Here is an 18,351-nt window from a genome sequence, read left to right as displayed (position 1 = left end):
TATTTATATTTATATATATTTAAAAGGCATGTCAGCCATGCTGGGGAGTTTCTGGACAGAGCACAAACATCAACCAGAAATCCCTGGGACCTGACTTGTACACGTGGCGCGGTCAGGAAGGACTCTGTTCTCTGCTTCTGCCCGCAGTGTGATGAGAACAGCACGTTTAACAACCATGCCCTGTACCTGGGCCTGCCCTGCTGCAAAGAGGACTACAACGGCTGCCCTAACATCCCCTCCAGCCTCATCTTCCAGCGCAGCACCAAAGAGTCTTTCTTCATCTCCACGCAGCTCTCCTCCACCAAGCTCACCCAGAACGGTAGGTGACGGCGCCGCAGGGGTGCCCTCCCCACCCTCGGTTGCTGATACATGTTAAGGGAGACGGGAATCACTGCTGTCCTACCGCACTGAGGGGATCCTTGTCATCGAAGCTGAAGGAATCACTGGCAGTAGCAGCCTCTGGGGTTTCCCTTGTGTTTGGCAGCTCCAGAGTGCACACCCAGAGTCCACAGATGTGTCTTTGGCCTTGATCTCAGCACTGAAGAGGCTGTGGCCACGCTCACAGTTATTTCTGTTCCCTCCCCCCCCCCCCCCCCCGCTATCCGTGTCTGGGAGAGTGGGTGTTGCTTGTCCTTGGCTCAGCCAGGGCTCACCACCTGCCGGCTTGCTTTCTAGTGGACCTCCTTGCTCTGCTGAAGTGGAAGGCCTTTCCAGACAGGATCATGGACATCCTGGGGCGGCTGCGGCACGTCAGCGGAGAGGAGATCGTTAAGGTCTGGCTTCCCCTTAGGTCCCATGCCCCGCGCTGGCTGCACTCCTGTAGGCCTCCTTTCCCTTCCTTGGGGTCTTTCTCATTTCCTTACTTTGTAACCCTTTCACCACCCAGCCTGATGTCTTTCCGCTCGACTCTCTTCATTGTCTAGATCAGTGGTTGGCAAACCGCGGCTCGCGAGCCACATGCAGCTCTTTGACCCCTTGAGTGTGGCTCTTCCACAAAATACCACATGCGGGCGCGCATGTACAGTGTGATTGAAACTTCGTGGCCCATGCGCAGAAGTCGGTTTTCGGCCTGGGCGAGTCTATTTTGAAGAAGTGGCGTTAGAAGAAGTGGGGGGTGTCTGTCGGTCGGACGGGAGACGCGGCGCAGGCGGGCCGCGGGAGATGCAGCGCGGGGGAGGTACATTGTTTTGAGGTATGTTCACTGAGGTCGACCCCTTCCAACTCTCCCATCCACACTCGTCTATCTGAAACAAGTATACAAGACGAGCGTGGATGGGAGAGTTGGAAGGGGTTGACCTCAGCGAATGTACCTCAATCAGATTGAGGACGTTCACATGCGGCTCTTTGGCCCCTTTAGTGTGGCTCTTCCTAAGCCTTAGGAGTACCCTAATTAAGTTAATAACAATGTACCTACCTATATAGTTTAAGTTTAAAAAATTTGGCTCTCAAAAGAAATTTCAGTCGTTGTACTGTTGATATTTGGCTCTGTTGACTAATGAGTTTGCCGACCACTGGTCTGGATTCTAGAAGAACTAAGTCTGCCCCGTCTCTCCCTTAGCGCCCATGGCAGGGAAACGTCCTTACTCTCTGCCTCCACCGCTTGCCCCAAGTTCCTTTGCAACATTCCCATCTGATGGCCGAGCAGGCAGCAGCGGCACCGCCATCCCCAGCTGTCTCTGTGGGCTCCTCCACGCTGCGCAGAGTGTTGGCCCCCCTGGTTCTAGCTCAGGAAACCCCCAGGCACTTCCGCTGGCGAAAGCCCCACAGGTGGATTCCCCACCATGGACTGAACTGCACTGAGGAAAGGGAGGGTGCTTTTGGTGATGAGCAAGAGCAACAGAATGTAGGACAGAGACGGAATCTCAGGAGGCTGCCTGTCCACATGAGCATTCTTGGCTCTGTCGTCACAAGTATCAGACAGCGACGCACTGTCTCTACTTCCCTTTCACAGCTCCGTTGACTCCATAACACACAACACGGCATCTGCAGATCGGGAACAGTGTGTCCCTCTGTGCACTTCTACGAAGTCGTGGATGAGCTCTGTTTTAATTCTACGCTCAGGGTATCATACATTTTAGAAAGATCTTTTAACAAATAAGCTCATCCTAGTTTTTGAAACTTAAGATAAATTCATCCTCAGGGCATTTCTCCTTCTGAACATGTTCACAATATCATCGAGTGAACAGACAGTAGGAGAGCCTGTGATCTTTTAAGCTGGTTGTACTCCTCACAGGAGAACATTCTACCAGCAGGTGTGGTCTCAGCACCAGTCCTTTGTCTCAGGCCAGCCAGAGAGAGTGTGGGGAGAACACACTAGCGTTTCACTCTTCATTGGAAGATTTCACACCTCACAAAAGTAGACAGAATAGTATAAAGAGCCCTGTGTGTACTCAACACCCGAGCCAGCCCATGGCAAACCCTGCCCATCCAGTCCCTAGCCACACCTCCCACCTTACATCCTTTTGAAGTAAATTGCAAGCATGGTATTATTCCATTGCGTTCTGACCAGCAGAACGTTAGCGTTGATCTTTAAAGACCACTGGCATCCCAAAGTGTGTCTTCTCCCCCTTGGTGTCTGCGTCTCAGAAAGGTGTGTGCCCTAAACACAAGCAGCAGCGAGAGGCAGTGCTTCCGGGCCCTTCCCCAGTGACGGGCCTCGCCGGCTGCCTTCTCCTCTCTGGGCCACTGACTTCTAGATCAGAACATGGCTTCCGTAGGGAGGGCGTCCCTGGCCACATCCTCACCCCAATGTCCTGTATGGAGTTAGGCCCATAGAGAGCAAGGGACGGCTGAACTTTTGAGGTCCCAGGAAAGTGAGGTTTTTCTCAAAATGAATTTGGCATTAGAATCACCTAGATTGTCTTGTTTTAAAATTGCTCTCCTCTATGGATGTCCTAGGCTTTTAGGTACTTGCTCTTTCCTTACAAGTTTAGCACTTTCCCAACAGGAAGCGCCTCTCTGTTCCTCTGGGCTGTCAGCACATACCCCAAGTCCACCTCGTGAACCCTTTAGCCTATTTGTAAGTGGTGGTTTGAGACCTTAGGTCTTTGACGTTGTTTATTGGGAGGTAAGTGCATTGGTGCCTGGAACAGGCCGGGACCTGAGCCCGGACGTCTGTGCCCTTGCAGTTTCTGCAGGACATCTTAGACACCCTCTTTGTGATTTTGGATGACAACACAGAGAAGTACGGCCTGTTGGTGTTCCAGTCTCTGGTGAGTCTCATCCTTCCGGGCTTTTCCTTCTTCCTGCCACATCTTTTTGAAAGGAGGGAAGTAAGTTATTAGAGTGAGTCAGCACAAGGTTCGGATGTTTCCAGTACAAAAGGGACTGAGGAGTATCACCCAAGACCAACCAACCGACCAGGCAGATCCCTGCGAGATCAAATGGGCAGAATGCAGCATGGTCAGGTCCAGGCCTCAACTTTGTGGTTCCGATACTCGGTCTCATCACAGCTGCAGAGTTGCCAGGCCCTGAAATAGTGGCCTGCACCACCCAAAGGCCCAGAGACGACCACGGGGAGCAGGCGGTCCATTTCTTCACACACACGTGGCTATAAGCCCCAGGAAAAGCAGAGACGCACTCATGCTGGCCCTCCCTCTGTGAAGTCGTTTGGGAGCCAAGAGTCGCAGGAGGCTGCTTAGTGAGAATGGACAGTGATTAGGCTGTTTAGTGCACTTTGCTTAACATATCCAGTCCCACGGGAGGCTGTATATTCAGGGAGAACCGGATACTCCAAGTCTACCCGATAGACGAGGGCAGAGGCAAAATGACACTGGCATAGTTGCCCCTTCGGCTTTTCTTTCTCCTCGCTGCCCTGGCGGGCCAGGCTCATTTCTGAAGGGCACAGCCTTTCTTGGCTAATTTGGCTCCGAGGACAATCCTTTCTCCCTCTTTTCCCAAGTGTCTGAGATGCATTAGCATTTATGCACCTGCACAAGTATTATTTGCCTTCCCCTGGGTCGTGTTGTATACCCAGCATTATTAGGAAGAGGCTCGGAGCAACACTGGCAGACAGTGGAGCCAGGTCTGGATTGGGAGTCCAGGAGAGGCAAGAACAGAGCAGACAGACAGCAGTTCAGGCTCAGGATGGAAAGCACACGTTCGCCGCCCACGGGGAGCACTAGATAAAACACTGGCGGTTTGCCATTCCTTGAAGAAGAAAGAGTTCTGTTTGGTGCTGGGGATAGGGCTGAGGCCTCCAGTGAACCCTGGTATCTCCGCCAGGTGTTCATCATCAACCTGCTCAGAGACATCAAGTATTTCCACTTCCGGCCTGTCATGGACACGTACATCCAGAAGCACTTTGCTGGAGCCTTGGCATACAAGTAAGTTCCGTCTCCATCCTTATCAGGGCTTGAGTTTGAATAGAAAGGCTTAAAAGGTCACCTGACCTTTTCACCTTCATTGAAGAACCACCACACTGCTTTCCATGGTGGCTGCACCACTTTACATCCCCACCAGCGGTGCACAAGGGGTCCGGTATCTCCACATCCGTGGCAACACTTGTTACTTTGTCTGTTTGGTTTTCTTTTTCTCTATCTTTCTTCCTTTCTTTATTTGTTTATTTATTGTATTTGGGATTTTTTTTATAGGAGCCTTTCAAAAGGTTGTGAGGTGGAATCGCACTGTGGTTTTTATTTGAGTGTTTCTAACAATTAGTGATGTGAGCATCTCTCAACATGCTTATTGACAATTTGGAGAAAAGGCTATTCGAGTCCTTTTCCCATTTTTGAATCAGATGGTTTGGTTTTTGTTGTTGAGCTGTGGGAGTTCTTTATATATTGTGGCTGTTAACCCCTGTGGGTATGTAATTTGCAGAGATTTCTCCCATTGCCTTTCACTCTGTTGCTTGTGTCCATTGATGCACAGTTTTCAATTTTGATGTAAACCAGTTTACCTATTTTTTATTTTGTGTCCTGTGCTTTTGATGTTAGACCCAAGAAATCATTACTGAGTCTAATGTAATTAAGCTTTACCCCTATGTTTTTGTCTAAGAGTTTTAAAGTTTTAGCTCTTACATGTAGGTCTTTGATCCATTTTGAGTTAATTTTTGTTTATTGTATAACATAAGAGTTCGACTTCATCCTTTTGCATGTAGATACCCAGTTTTTCTAATATAGTTTGTTGAAAAGACTGTTCTTTCCCCCATTGAGTAGTCTTGGCTCCCTTGTTAAAAATAATTTGACCATATACATGCAAGGGTGTATTTCTGAGCCATTCTATTGCTGTAGATGTCTGTCTTTATGCCAGTACCACACTGTTTTGATCACTATAACTTTGTACTAAGTTTTAAAATCGGGAAGTGTTAGTTTTCTAAATTTGTTCTTTTTCAAGATTGTTTTGGCTATTTGGGGTTCCTTGAGATTCCATATGAAATTTTTTCTCTATTTCTGCCAAAAAAAAAAAGCTACTGTGGGTTTTCAGCTGACATTTTAAACCATAGTTTCTTCATAGGTGTCAAAGCCGCCAAAAATATGTCTTGCTTTTTCTATGGAAGGATAGCACAATTTTGCAAAAATATAACTAAAACCCAAGGATAGTGAGGCTGTGGAGTCGCTGGAACTCTGACACTTGATGTCACTTTGGAGAGCAGGCGCTGTGCGTTTTACACGTGTCACCTCATTAGTATTCCCAATAACTTCAAGACGTACGGTTGTTTTCTCCATATTTTAAATGAGAGAATGCAGCACAGAGGGACCAAATAACTTGCCCCAGGATACCGAGTTAGAAGCTGATAGGCTCTGTGTGAGCCCTGCTGTCTCACCAGGGCCCACACGCTTGACCTCTGTGCTCTGTTGCCATGTAACCGTGCAGGCCTTCTGACCCTGTAATCCTGTTTCACTCGACTGACCTGGTTCCTGAGGAAATAAAATAGAGGGGATGAAGGTTGAGCAAGGAGGGGCACACGGGACTCTGCACCTTTATTCAGAGTCTACTAGTCACTAGTCATGGTTGTATGTTGTAGAGACACAGCAATTTTAGACAAAACAAAAATACAGACAGTCCAAGACTTTGGGAAAACTTTCTCGTAATCAAAGAAGAAATGTGTGTCAGGGAGAGTGATAAGGAGTGATTGTAATTGCTACTTGAAATGTGGCAGCTCTGCATGGACTGGGAGTGTTGTCCGTGTGGTCTCAGACAATCCGAGCATCTCCCAGCGGCAGTGGGCCTATCGCTCCGTCTAGCTCAGCAGCAGGTGTTATTTCCTGTGTGGCTGATTCGGGGCTGAAAACATTTCAGGCTGCATTGCGTGTGGATTAAAGTGGGTTCCTGGGACTGCTCTCTCCCCCAGGGAGCTCATCCGCTGTTTGAAGTGGTACATGGACTGCTCGGCAGAACTGATTCGGCAGGACCACATCCAGGAAGCCATGCGGGTAACTACTGGCTGACTTCGAGAAAAGTAAAAAAAAAAGAAAGAAAGAAAGAAAGAAAAGAAATGCTTGTCTCCAAGTTGGAATTGTCCATCACCTGATTTTAGTGTAGAATTCGCTGTTCCTTTGCCCTTCGTTCCCTGCTGTGTTAGTTCCCGACCATCTTTAGCACCTTCCCATCCCCTCTGTGCCCACACCTCCAGGCCTTGGAGTACCTCTTCAAGTTCATCGTGCAGTCCAGGATCCTGTACTCGAGAGCCACGTGTGGGATGGAAGAGGAGCAGTTCCGGGCCAGCATCCAAGAACTTTTCCACTCCATCCGCTTTGTTCTCAGTCTGGACAGCAGAAACTCAGAGACACTCCTGTTCACTCAGGTCTGTGGCTGCAGGGGAGCGTTGATGCGGATTCTTGTCTGTCTGAGTTGGGGATGTCTTTGTCCTCTGGCTTCCAGGCTCCTGTGTGTTGGGTAAGGGGTGGTTTACAAGAAAGTGCCTACTAGAACGGAAAGCTGCTTTTACTTCAAAGCCAGCTGTGGCCCAGCTGCCAAATATAAAGCATCCCGGTGGCTTATGGTAGAGGAGCCCAGCTCTGTTCTCAGGAGTCCTCTTCATTTATTTGTTGTCGTCGTTGTTTTGTTGTTGTTAATCCTCACCCAAGGTTATTTTTCCCATTGCTTTTCAGAGGGGGGGGGCAGAGAGAGGGGGAGAGAGACAGGAAGAGAGAGAGAGAGGTGAGAAGACACATCGATTGGTCGCCTGAGTATAGACTGCAGCATGGCAGACCTGTGTCCCAGTGGCATAAACTCCCACTCACTCTAGGCCAGTGTCTACTGCCTGATGAGTCAGTCAAGAGAAACAGCCTCCCTCCTCTACCTGCCTCTTAGGCGGTGTGCACTCTCGCCTCCTGTCTCTAGGCGACGTTCCGTTTCCCTTTGTACGTCTTGGGTTAATGGTGTAAGAGGACTGAGGAGTGGGAAGCCTCCTTCATGCTACCTGCATGTAGAAGAGAGAAGAATGAGAACCAGTGTTTGTTGAAAGCCTACTGTGTGCCAGGCCTCCTACTAGAAACAAACTCTATACACCTAGTGTTTTCCTCAGACCCATGTCAGGAGGTAAGTAATAGCATCATCCCGTTTTACAGATGAGAAAACTGAGGATTAGGCAGTAACTCACCGGAGGTTCTGTGGCAGATAAGTGGTACAGCTGGGATTTGAACTCTCATCTGTCTAATTCCAAAAACCATTGTCTGTCTCCTACACTACTCTGCCTCCCGGAGGCTCTGGAATTATTATCAGATTGTCCTCAAGAGGCCACCTCGTGGGTCTTCCAGAGCTGAGATTCTAGAAGAGAGGTCTCCAAGAACACACACTCCCCAGGCCAGCTAGGTCACTGAACTCGATGCCAACATCGTCGAAAGTCCTCAGGAGTTCAGGAATAAGTCCATGCATTCTTCATCCTTTGGATTTACACTTGAGACCGCCAGGCATCACATATGAAGGAAATAAAGTCTTCATATCAGTGGTTTCAAACAAATGTCTCTGTCCTGGGGAAATGGTCCAGCTCTCAGCTGGACTGCTGGCTGCAGGGCTCTGAGCAGAGTTCGGTGAGCGCTGCGTGCAGGTGCTCGGCCCTCCCGCCACACTCTCCTTGGGAGGCTCTTGGCTTGAGTTTGAAAGGTCAAGAGCTTGATCGTAGAGACAGAAACAAACATTTGAATCCATTTTATAAGCAAAAACAACATGGATATTAAGCCATGTTGAGCTGACTTCATTTTATAGTCCCTTCTCTTGCCAGCAAATGCCCTGGCAAGTTATGAAAGCTTCAAGTGGCCTGGCCCCAGTCAGTTCTCTTGTTTTCATTTCCGTTTTGGCTCTCCCTGCTCCATGTCCTAGCTTTACCACTTACCTGCCACAGAACCTTGGGTGAGTTACTGCTTAATTCTCAGTTTTCTCATCTGTAAAATGGGGATGATGCTATTACTTACCTCCTGGCATTGGAGTGAAAGGCCAGGGGAGAGCCCACCACAACAGGGCCTGCAGTGCCTTCTCACCCTCTCACCACCTTGTATCTTTGTCTGAGCGTGCACGATAGAAACACACTACCTCCGAGCTAACCACAGCCTCACTTGCTTCTGCAGGCCGCACTCCTCAATTCCTTCCCCACCATTTTTGACGAGCTGCTGCAAATGTTCACCGTGCAGGAGGTGGCAGAGTTTGTGAGAGGGACCCTGGGGAGCATGCCCAGCACTGTGCACATCGGGCAGTCGATGGATGTGGTGAAGCTGCAGTCCATCGCCAGGACTGTGGACAGCCGCCTGTTTTCTTTCTCAGGTAAGTCAAGTTGGGATGAGAGTCAGGGTCACCTTTTCAGGGTGCTAGCCACGTGGAAATCACAGGATCAGTTTTATCAGCCGTCACGTGAGAAGCCAGTAGCCCTTAGATGCAGTCTTTTTGGTAAACTATAATTATAATTTTTGGCAATAAAAACTTTTAAGTTTAAGAATGCAGACAAGACATAGGACTACTGCCTCACTCACAATTTATTCTTAGAGACCCACGTGGCATGGCCTGCAGAGCAACTCCGGGCCCATAAGTCTAGCCTGCTGCCAAGAATGGGCCTGCCATACCCCCAGCAGGGGGGACCATGAAGGGAAAGGCGGGGGAGCAGAGAGAAGGATCTGGCCCAAGGGGAACAGATAAGCTGAGGAAATACAAAGACCCTGAGGGGGCCCCTGAGGACCCTCTGTGCTTTCCCGATTCCCGGTCTCGCCAGTCAGATAGATTGCCTTTCCTCTCTGTGAAGGGGCCTCTAGGATTAGACAAAGAGATGGACAGGGAGCCCTCCACACCCCAGACCGGTCAGGGCAGCCTGACAGATACCACCAGCGGGCCAGGCTGCTGTTCAGAACAAACCTCCAGCATCAAACCCGAATCCACATTAAACATGAGCAGCTTGCAGCGGTACCAGGTTCTCCGTGGCCAGATGTTAAGGTCAATGTGAGCCTGATCTTTTAGTAGCACGAGCATAGGAGAAACTTCTCGGGCACAGGAACAGTCGGAAATGCTAGCAAATCAATTACTGAATTTTTATAATTAGAATTTTTTATAATAAAAATTTTTAAGTTTGACTTTTGAAATATAACGGCAATAATTTCACAGCCCAGCGCTATACACATTTGCAATACTAAACGAGTGTTCTCTTGAACTTAGCTCGCTGGTGGCGTCTTGCTGATGGAAAGCTGCCACCAAGAACATCCGCTTTTCTTTCAGTCCCTGTTCAGGTTAAACGCTCTCCTCACCAGCTTCTGGATTGAAGGTTGGATCAGGTTGGGACCCTGTCACTGAGGCCAGCGCCACTCTTGAGCTTTGTGCTGAGCAAGAAGCTTTCTCAGTGTCGGGGAGGGAGACGGCAGACTGCTCTCACTGACACACTTCACTTCTAGTATTTCTGCATGTACTTGCTCCTCCCATAATCGTGTAGAAAATTTGTTCTAAAACTTCATTGGGTTTGTTGTTGTTTTTTTCAGTGTAAGTTTTGTATTTAGAATTAGGCAGCTGGACTCCGTTTGGATGATCCCAGTTTTGTTGCCATCATCGTCAGGAGCCGTGGAACATGTGCCTTCTTCCCTCCATCAGCCTGATCAGGGTGCTGGCCTTGGCCACATCAGTGTCACGGAGCTTCTCCACAGCCTCTTTGATCTGGTGCTTGTTGGCCTTGACATCCGCAAGGAACACAGTGTCTTGTGTCTTCTGTCTTCTCCATGGCTGACGCGGTGGTCGGGGAATGTGATGGTGGCACAGTGGGCAGGCTTGTCTCTCCTGGGGGCGCTCTGCTGAGGGTATTTGGGGCCTTCGGACCTAGTGTCTTTGGCCATTGGAAGGTGGGTGACGTGCAGGTCTTCTTTTTTGTGTGGCTGTGGACGCCTTTCAGCGCTGCTTTCTTTGCCTTCAAAGCCTTTGCTTTGGCTTCGGCTTTGGGAGGGAGGGGTAGGGGCTTCCTTCTTAGCTTTCGGTGCCATCTTCGTAAAAAGCGATTGGGTTTGGAGATGACAAGCCACCGCATCTTCATTTGCATCTCACTCCCATTGAATGCCTGAGTTGTAGGGTTTCTACCAGTGCTAAGCCTTTGCTTTGGCTTCGGCTTTGGGAGGGAGGGGCAGGGGCTTCCTTCTTAGCTTCCGGTGCCATCTTCGTAAAAATCGATTGGGTTTGGAGATGACAAGCCACCACCACGTCTTCATTTGCATCTCACTCGCATTGAATGCCTGAGTTGTAGGGTTTCTGCCAGTGCTGTCATTTAACCAGCACTCATTCTCAGAGCACATTGGTCTGATCTTCAGCAGGTTCTAGTAAAAAACTACTGTTTCTGCGGCAGCTGTTGGTTGTGTCATATCCTGCTTGGTTGGTGTTTTGGTCTACAAAATAGATTATGAACTTCTCTTTTAGCCAAGCATCTTTTTATTTTTTATTATTTTTAAATATATTTTTATTGATTTCAGAGAAAAAGGGGAGAGAGAGAGAGAGAGAGAGAGGAGAGAGAGAAACATCAATGATAGAATCATTGATCGGCTCCCTCCTGCACGCCCCACATTGGGGATTGAGCCCACAATCCAGGTTTGTGCCCTGACCAGGAATCAAACTGTGACCTCCTGGTTCATAGGTCGATGCTCAACCACTGAGCCACCCGGCCGAGCATCAAGCATGTTTTTTAAACATAGGATAGCTGTCAGTCCATTTTATTGGAACATATTCTAATCGGTATTTGGCAAGGCCGTCCCCAAATCTCCGTGTGTCATGTGATTTGTCTTTGGCTGGCAGAGATTTTCTTTCTGAATTTCACCTGGAACACTTAACTGTGGTGAGACATGAACAGTCAGTCCAAATGCTGTGGCTCTTTGTGTCCTGATCATCTGACCGAATCACGCTGGCCAGGCGCGGTGGGACCTGCGGGGCCCAGAGACACTCTACACTGTGTCACCGTCACACGGTGAGCAAATGCAGAGGAGGCCCTGAGCACCTCGTTCTACGGCTGCCTAAGGTCTTAGAGCAGCTGTTCTCAACCTTGGCTGCACAGTAGAATCACCTGGGAATCTTTCTAAAATCCTGATTTCTGGGCCTCATCCTCCGGAAATTCTGTTTCTTTGTTATGGGGTGGGGCCACAACATTAGTAACAGAGAAACAGAATTTCCGGAGGATGAGGCCCAGAAACCAGGATTTTACAAAGATTCCCAGGTGATTCTAATGTGCAGCCAAGGTTGAGAAGCACGCTCTTAGAGCGAATTAGTAGAGTAGCCTTCCTGAACTCAGGTGCTGAATAGTCACCTCCTGATGGCAGTGCTGTTTGAGTAACAATGAGGAGAAAAGAAAGTAGGATTGGCGATAAGCGTTAGCTAATTATCAAAGGCTTTGGACAAAAGTCCTGCTTCTGTCCTGTTCTTGCTGTGCTCACACCTAGCATCCCACAAGCCTGAGGGGCAGTGAGGCAGCTAATGGCTGCACAGAGTAAATGCTGGGGGCGGTGTGCCAGGACACCTAGCCACGCATTGTGAAGAGGGACCGTTCAATCCGATCAAGTGTGCAGGTTCAGTCAGTGCAGCTCATAGACTGGAGTGGCATTTCAGTGGCAGGCTCACCAGAAGCTAAGCCTTTATTTGGAGTCTAGTCAGGAAGGAGCTTTCATTTGGAAGCGCTGTCTTCACACTCACCCTGCACACAGTGCCACAGACACTAAGTCTTGACCAGAGAAAGAGAGAGAGAGCTGGAAGGATAGTGCTGGGGGATCTGAAAGTGCCCGGAAGTGGGTGGGTTTCTAGGCCTGCACAAGGGGAGGGCGTGGCCTCCAGCGTGGCCTCAGCCCCAGCCCCGCCTGCCACTGGCTTCAGCGGAGGCTCCTTCCCGCTGAAGGGCTCTTCACCTTTGTGCTTCCTCTCCCAGAATCCCGCCGCATCCTGCTCCCTGTGGTTCTGCATCACATCCACCTCCACCTGCGGCAGCAGAAAGAGCTGCTCATCTGCTCAGGGATCCTCGGCAGCATCTTCTCCATCGTCAAGACCAGCTCTCTGGTAGTGGCCCCCCCCACCCCTCAGCTCTGCCCGGACTGGGGTTACCCCAGCCAGAGGCAGACCAGCAGAGAGCGCTTTGTACACTTCCCAGTCAGAGAAGCTTTCATCAGTGACAGGAAGGTACCCGAGTGAGTGGAGGCCTGTGTGTGCCCAGCAGGCTACTCAACACAATTCAACTCCGTCTTGCTATTTTTAAAGGTTTCACTACCGTAAAGCCACCCTCAGTCCACCCAGAAGCATCGTTGTCTGTAGAGCAGAAAGCCCAGTCCTGGGCCGCGCTCTGTGCCATCAGCGGCGTTGGTTCTGGGTTCCTGGGTGTCCTGAGGGTTCTGAGGGTGCTCGGGCACGGACAGGGGGCGGGCAGGCTGGGAGGCAGCTGCTCATTCAGACTTTCTGGCAGCTTCCTGGCAGCCTGATCCCACCGTATGGCATCCTGCGCCTGCCGGATAGGCCAGGGTGGGTGAGAGATACAGCAAATGCTGCCACAGGCACACTGAGCCTCAGCTGGTACAGCTGTGCTTGAGGAGGGAGGTTTCACGCTTGTGCCTATTTTCTTTCTTTATATTTTCTTTTAAAAAGAAATCTGTGGTGGAAGAGGAGGAAGGGAATGAAAGACACGTATCAGGCATGAATAATTTATTTTAATGATATTTACTATATGTATTTATGATAGTAGAAGAAATTTACATTTCTTATAGGAAATTTGGAAAATATAGGAAAGTATAAAGAAATAAATTAAAAACAAAAATGAGTTTTTTATTACACCACCTTATTAAGTTGAGATAAGATTCCTGGAAAATAAAATGTCAAGTGCATTGAAAATGAAGGCCAGTGGCCAGGTGATAAGAACACACGGTTGGGCCAGCCGTGCACCGGAGAGGCGCCCGAAAGGAGTGTGCTTGGTTTGCGCAGGACACAGGGACCCAGTGGGGTGCTCTGGTATCCAGACTTAAAGTGCCATCTGGTGTTGGCACAGCGTGGCAGAGCCTCTGTGAGGTGTAGGGTCCTATGGTTCGCTCTTGGCTCCCGGCAAGGCCTGGCAGCTCCCCTTCCCCCCAGGCCTCAGAGAGGCCACACGGGTGCATAAGGTCTCCTAGTGACCAAGGTCAGACTTGACAGGTGGGAGGCTTATTGCTAAAAAAAAAGGAGAAAGATTGAAGGATAACAGAAAAGGAAGAGGAGGAACAGATAAAAGCCTAGAGGAGATGGTCTGGTTGTATTTGTGGGGCTAGAGAGTTCGATCCAATTAATCGCTTACAATTTCTCAAAGAGGCATCACAGGTAAGAGTGTTACGATCAGTCCAGCAGATGAGAGACAACTTTGGGCCCGAGAGCTGCTCAGATTCTTCACGTGGATCGGGCCGGGTGTCATGGTGTCGATACCAGCAGGCGGGTAGGGGAGGAGAGCGATGGCAGCTGCCCGAGAGCAGAGGATTCTCTTCCCTGTTCGCCTCTGTGCACTCCGGTCCTCAAACAGTGGCTGGCACGTGATAAATGCTTAGTGAGTGATGGATGGGTGGACATTTGGACCAGTAATAACCTAGAGAGGCTGGAGAAGGGGCCATGGGGTTTCTGTGGGATAATGGGAACTGAGCTAGGGCGTTTGAGATTGAATGTGGGAGCTCTGTAAAGGGATAGCACAGGCTCGTCCTGAGCTCAGAGCCTCGTGGCTGGGAGGCAGCCTTGTGAGGAGGCGTGCTCCGTGTTCTGGGGGCTGCTCAGAAAGACGCAGGCCCAGAGTCCTCCGGGGGGACCAGCGCCATGAGCGAGGAGCTGAGGAGCTAGAGGGGCCCAGGCACACCTGGCAGCAGCCCGGCCGGCAGAGACTGAAAGCAGCCAGAGGGGAACCCTGAGAAGGAGACCGTCTTCAGAAAGACCAGCCCCTCTGTGTGCATTAGCAGTGGTGGAGGTGCTGCCCCACAGCTTCTCGGCGTTGGTCGGCAGCACTGAGCTTTCTCCTGACATTGACAGGGAAATAAGAAAACCCCGAACTCGGGACCTTCGTTTCTGTCCTGTGTACTGAGATTAACGTGTTTGCCTGCAGTTCAGAATTGTGGGTGTCAGGTGGGTGTCAGGTGGCGCTGGGTAAGGCCTCAGCCACCATCCTGGGCATCAGCGCCCAGTGTCCCGCCTTCTCAGAGCCAGTGCCCGGGTTCCCTGACGCTCCTGCTAGTGAGGCTGAGAGCCGTGTGGAGAATCCAGTCCCGAGACCAGTCCTGAGTGGCTGACCTAGTGAGTGCTGCCGGCTGCCTCGCCGGCCTGTGCTAACCGTGTGCTCTCTGCCGCCCGCTCCAGGAGGCGGATGTCATGGAGGAGGTAGAGATGATGGTGGAGAGCCTCCTGGACGTGCTCTTGCAGACTCTGCTCACCATCATGAGCAAATCGCACGCTCAGGAGGCGGTAAGAGGGCAGCGGTGCCCGCAGTGCACAGCCGAGATCACCGTTAGTAACTAACATCAGGTTTCCTGTTTCTTGTCTAACCCGGGGCTCCTCCACACCAACCCCATTTCACCGCACACCTCCTCCATCTCCGCCGCCCCGCATGGCGTCAGCATGCTGCGTCTCCCTCCCCCTCTCCGCCCATCTCCCCCTGAACCTCCAGGTTCACACAGCAGCACGCTGCAGGGCAGACCAGAGACGTGTCTGGCCTGTCCCCTGCACGCTGTCTCCGTTGGCCTTTGCCTTTGAGCCAAGTCAGTCCTCTAAGGGGTGCGACAGAGATGCAGTGAGATGGGTGAGGCCGCAGGTGAAAGGCAGACTTCTGGGAGCGGGCTCTCCTACACGCTGTGCCCAGCGGAAGGGCTTTCTCAGAATTCGCCTGAATCTACAGGTCAGTTGCTTTCTTCTGTAATGTTTGTATCTCAGTGTCGGGCCTCAGGAAGAATGCGATGCGGTAGAATCGCGCTGGCATCCCTGGACAGCGATCTCCGCGATGGAACGAGAAGAGAAACAGACAGGGAAAGCCTCTCGGGAGGCCAGAGAGGCAGCCCCAGAGCCCCCTCTCCTGTGCCCGAGTTGGAGCGGGATGAACATTGCCTGGGACCTTCCAGTCGGCAGGTGGCAGATGACAGTGATCGCTACGAAGAAAGCCCTCTGTGGGGGCAAGCCACGCTCCACGCGCCCGGGCGAGCAGAGGGCAGGCCAGCGCTCCGGAGCACTGGGCTGGCGACGAATGTCCACTCCTGTCAGTGCCCCTGTTGAGGGCGCCCTCACTGTAGGCAAACACATACACACCTACATGTCCTGGTGACCCGTTCTCGCTGACAGTGACACAGTGTTTGCTGTGGGCCCTTTACAAATATTAACTCATTTATTAGCAATACTCACTGAGCGTTTCATCTTATGTAGATTTAATGAAGTTGATAACGACTGCAGTTTAGAGAGCACTTCTTATGTGCTGGGCCTTTTACTAAATGCTTCATGTGTGCTCATCTGATCCTTACAGTAGATCTAGGAATTTTGGTTTATTATGCCCATTTTTCAGGTAAAACTGAGGCTCACGTACTAGTACATGTCTATATCTTGCATACATATATGTATAATAGTCTTGTGGGTCTAGAAAGGATTTGAGAGACTAAAAAACTGTTGGCAAGTTCCCATGAGTTTAAGACATTTGAAAATTGTCCGAATGAAGTCATTTTGCTCCATTTTTTTCTGAGGAGGCATTCTTCCACAAGGAGGCCGTGCCCGCTGCCCACTGCCCACCGCCCACCTGCTGCCCGCTGCCCACTGCTGGGAGGCGGTGGAAGTTTTTGGAGTCCTGACAGCAGGGTTTTCTCCCACGTGCCTCACTTGGAATTTGAAGAAAGTTTAAAGACTCCTTGTTTATCTTTAAATTTTCACTGATCTTAAAGCCCAAAGCTTGTCTTCTCATACAGGTCAGTTTTGATTCCTGTACTTTCCAGACAGTTATGTTGACCTACTATGTTCCAATTGCTTGGTCCACTAACCACATGTAAGTCTGGGAGGTCTCCAAGGAGTTTGTGGTGGAAGGACCCAGCAGGATGGGCAGAATGCAAATTCTGTTCAAAGAGGGCCGAGCACCCTGATGCAGGTGGCCCCTCCAGACTTCTCTTTGGTGCCTGGGCCTCATATAGTAACAAAGGACTGTGTCCCAAACTGTCCTCGGAGAAAAACGGGAACCTCATCTTACCGTGCGGTGCTTCTTGATTATAGGTCAGTGATGGCGAACCTTTTGAGCTCGGCGTGTCAGCATTTTGAAAAACCCTAACTTAACTCTGGTGCCGTGTCACATATAGAAATTTTTTGATATTTGCAACCATAGTAAAACAAAGATTTATATTTTTTATATTTATTTTATATATTTAAATGCCATTTAACAAAGAAAAATCAACCAAAAAAATGAGTTCACGTGTCACCTCTGACACGCGTGTCATAGGTTCGCCATCACTGTTATAGGTTAAGGTTTCCAACCAGCCCCATTGCAGAAACCTCCCTATAACACGCCCGCCAGGCCTCGCTTAGCAGAAAGGAAAGCTCATTTTGAGGGCCAGAGTTGTCGCCTCCCCTTTCATGGTCATGGGGCCATCTCAGACCCTCCCTTCTGTCCTTCCCTCTGGATTGGGGTTGTCCCTTGTCATGGTCTGTGCTAAGTGTCTCTCGGGTTTCCCCAGGGTGAGTATGTGTCCTGCCTTCTCTCGCTGCTCCGCCAGATGTGCGACACCCACTACCAGCACCTCCTGGACAACTTCCAGAGCAAAGATGAGCTCAAGGTGGGCAGCAAAGCACGTGCCTTCCACCCAGAGGGCAGCACGTGGCTGAGACTGCAGGGGCTGTCCCCTGCCAGGGACAAGTGCAAGTGACCAGGCCAGGACTGCAGGGTGGGAGAGTCGCAGCCGCTCTTCCCAGCCGACCGATGGCTTCGGGAGGCTGAGAGGCAGCAGTCCCATGCAGCCAGACCCCGAAATGCTGGCAGGTTTGCCCTGGCGGCAACCGTGTGACCACGTGTCTTTATGGGAAGCTACTCTGGATCATACGTGCCGGCCGCACACCAGGACTCCTCCCTTCCTGTGCCTTCTATGTTGCCTCTGCAAACCCGGCTTCACTGTCCAGTAACTACAGTAATAATAACGGTGACAGCCCTTCCCCAGTAGAACGTATTTCTGGAAGATGCCGTAGAGAGCAAAAGGGAGTGCTGTCCGTTGGCTGCCAGACTCTGGATCCGGAGCCCTGAGGCAGGTCGCGCAGAGAAATGGGTCTGAGGCAGCCAGAGGTGAGGTACTGGGCTTTTTCGGTCTTTCCTGGGAGTGTGGACAGCCCTGTACATAAGTGTGACCTTCTAGATTCCAGGGATATGCCAGAGCTTTTCATGGAACACTGTGGACATCTCATTTCCCAGATCTTCCTTTTAAATCCTCACCTGAGGATGTGTCCATTGACCTGAGAGAGAGTGGAAGGGAAAGAAGGAGAGAGGGAAGAGAAACATCGATGTGAGAGAGAAACATCCACCAGATGCCTCTCGTACGCACCCTGACTGGGGTCGAACCCACAACCTAGGTGTGACCAGGAATCGAACGTGCAGTACTTCGGTGTATGGGATGACACTCCAACAACTGAGCCACCGGCCAGGACCCCAGATTTTTCTTTTAAGTGTCGTGGGCAGTATCTCGTTTGTCCCAACTGATATGGCTGCTTCGTGTAGCTGGGATGTTAAGTTATTATGACTGATTTTTTCCCAGCAAATGCCCTAGCGGTAAGGCTTTTCTCACTGAGTGGGCTCTGGCCAGGTCAAATGAGTCCTCTGAGTGGGGCTTTCCTGGGTGGCCCCCAAATAAATCAAAGGCAGCAGTTGTGTGGGGATGGCATGGCCTTTGCCAGGAGCTCCACAGCCATGCTGCCCCTCCAGTGACTGCTAGGCCACCGGTTCCGGTTCCGCAGCTGTTTGTTTTCAAAGCTCCC

The 18,351-nt window shown here is 50.6% G+C and overlaps 1 protein-coding gene across 1 annotated transcript in view; it reads left to right on the top strand.

Moving 5' to 3' along the window:
- DOCK3 (dedicator of cytokinesis 3) overlaps positions 1-18,351 on the top strand; it is a 204,694-nt gene that overhangs the window by 145,049 nt on the left and 41,294 nt on the right. Inside the window, exons 19-28 of the mRNA XM_014529727.1 lie at positions 148-319; positions 676-773; positions 3,129-3,212; positions 4,225-4,325; positions 6,293-6,374; positions 6,575-6,745; positions 8,508-8,700; positions 12,305-12,432; positions 14,728-14,874; positions 17,067-17,165. Coding sequence (XP_014385213.1) covers positions 148-319; positions 676-773; positions 3,129-3,212; positions 4,225-4,325; positions 6,293-6,374; positions 6,575-6,745; positions 8,508-8,700; positions 12,305-12,432; positions 14,728-14,874; positions 17,067-17,165 — 1,275 coding nt within the window. The remainder of the gene's footprint in view (positions 1-147; positions 320-675; positions 774-3,128; positions 3,213-4,224; positions 4,326-6,292; positions 6,375-6,574; positions 6,746-8,507; positions 8,701-12,304; positions 12,433-14,727; positions 14,875-17,066; positions 17,166-18,351) is intronic.

Source organism: Myotis brandtii, unplaced genomic scaffold, assembly GCF_000412655.1.
Source record: "Myotis brandtii unplaced genomic scaffold, ASM41265v1 scaffold693, whole genome shotgun sequence".
Lineage (NCBI taxonomy): Eukaryota > Metazoa > Chordata > Mammalia > Chiroptera > Vespertilionidae > Myotis > Myotis brandtii.
This window is presented reverse-complemented; position numbering and strand designations above follow the sequence as displayed.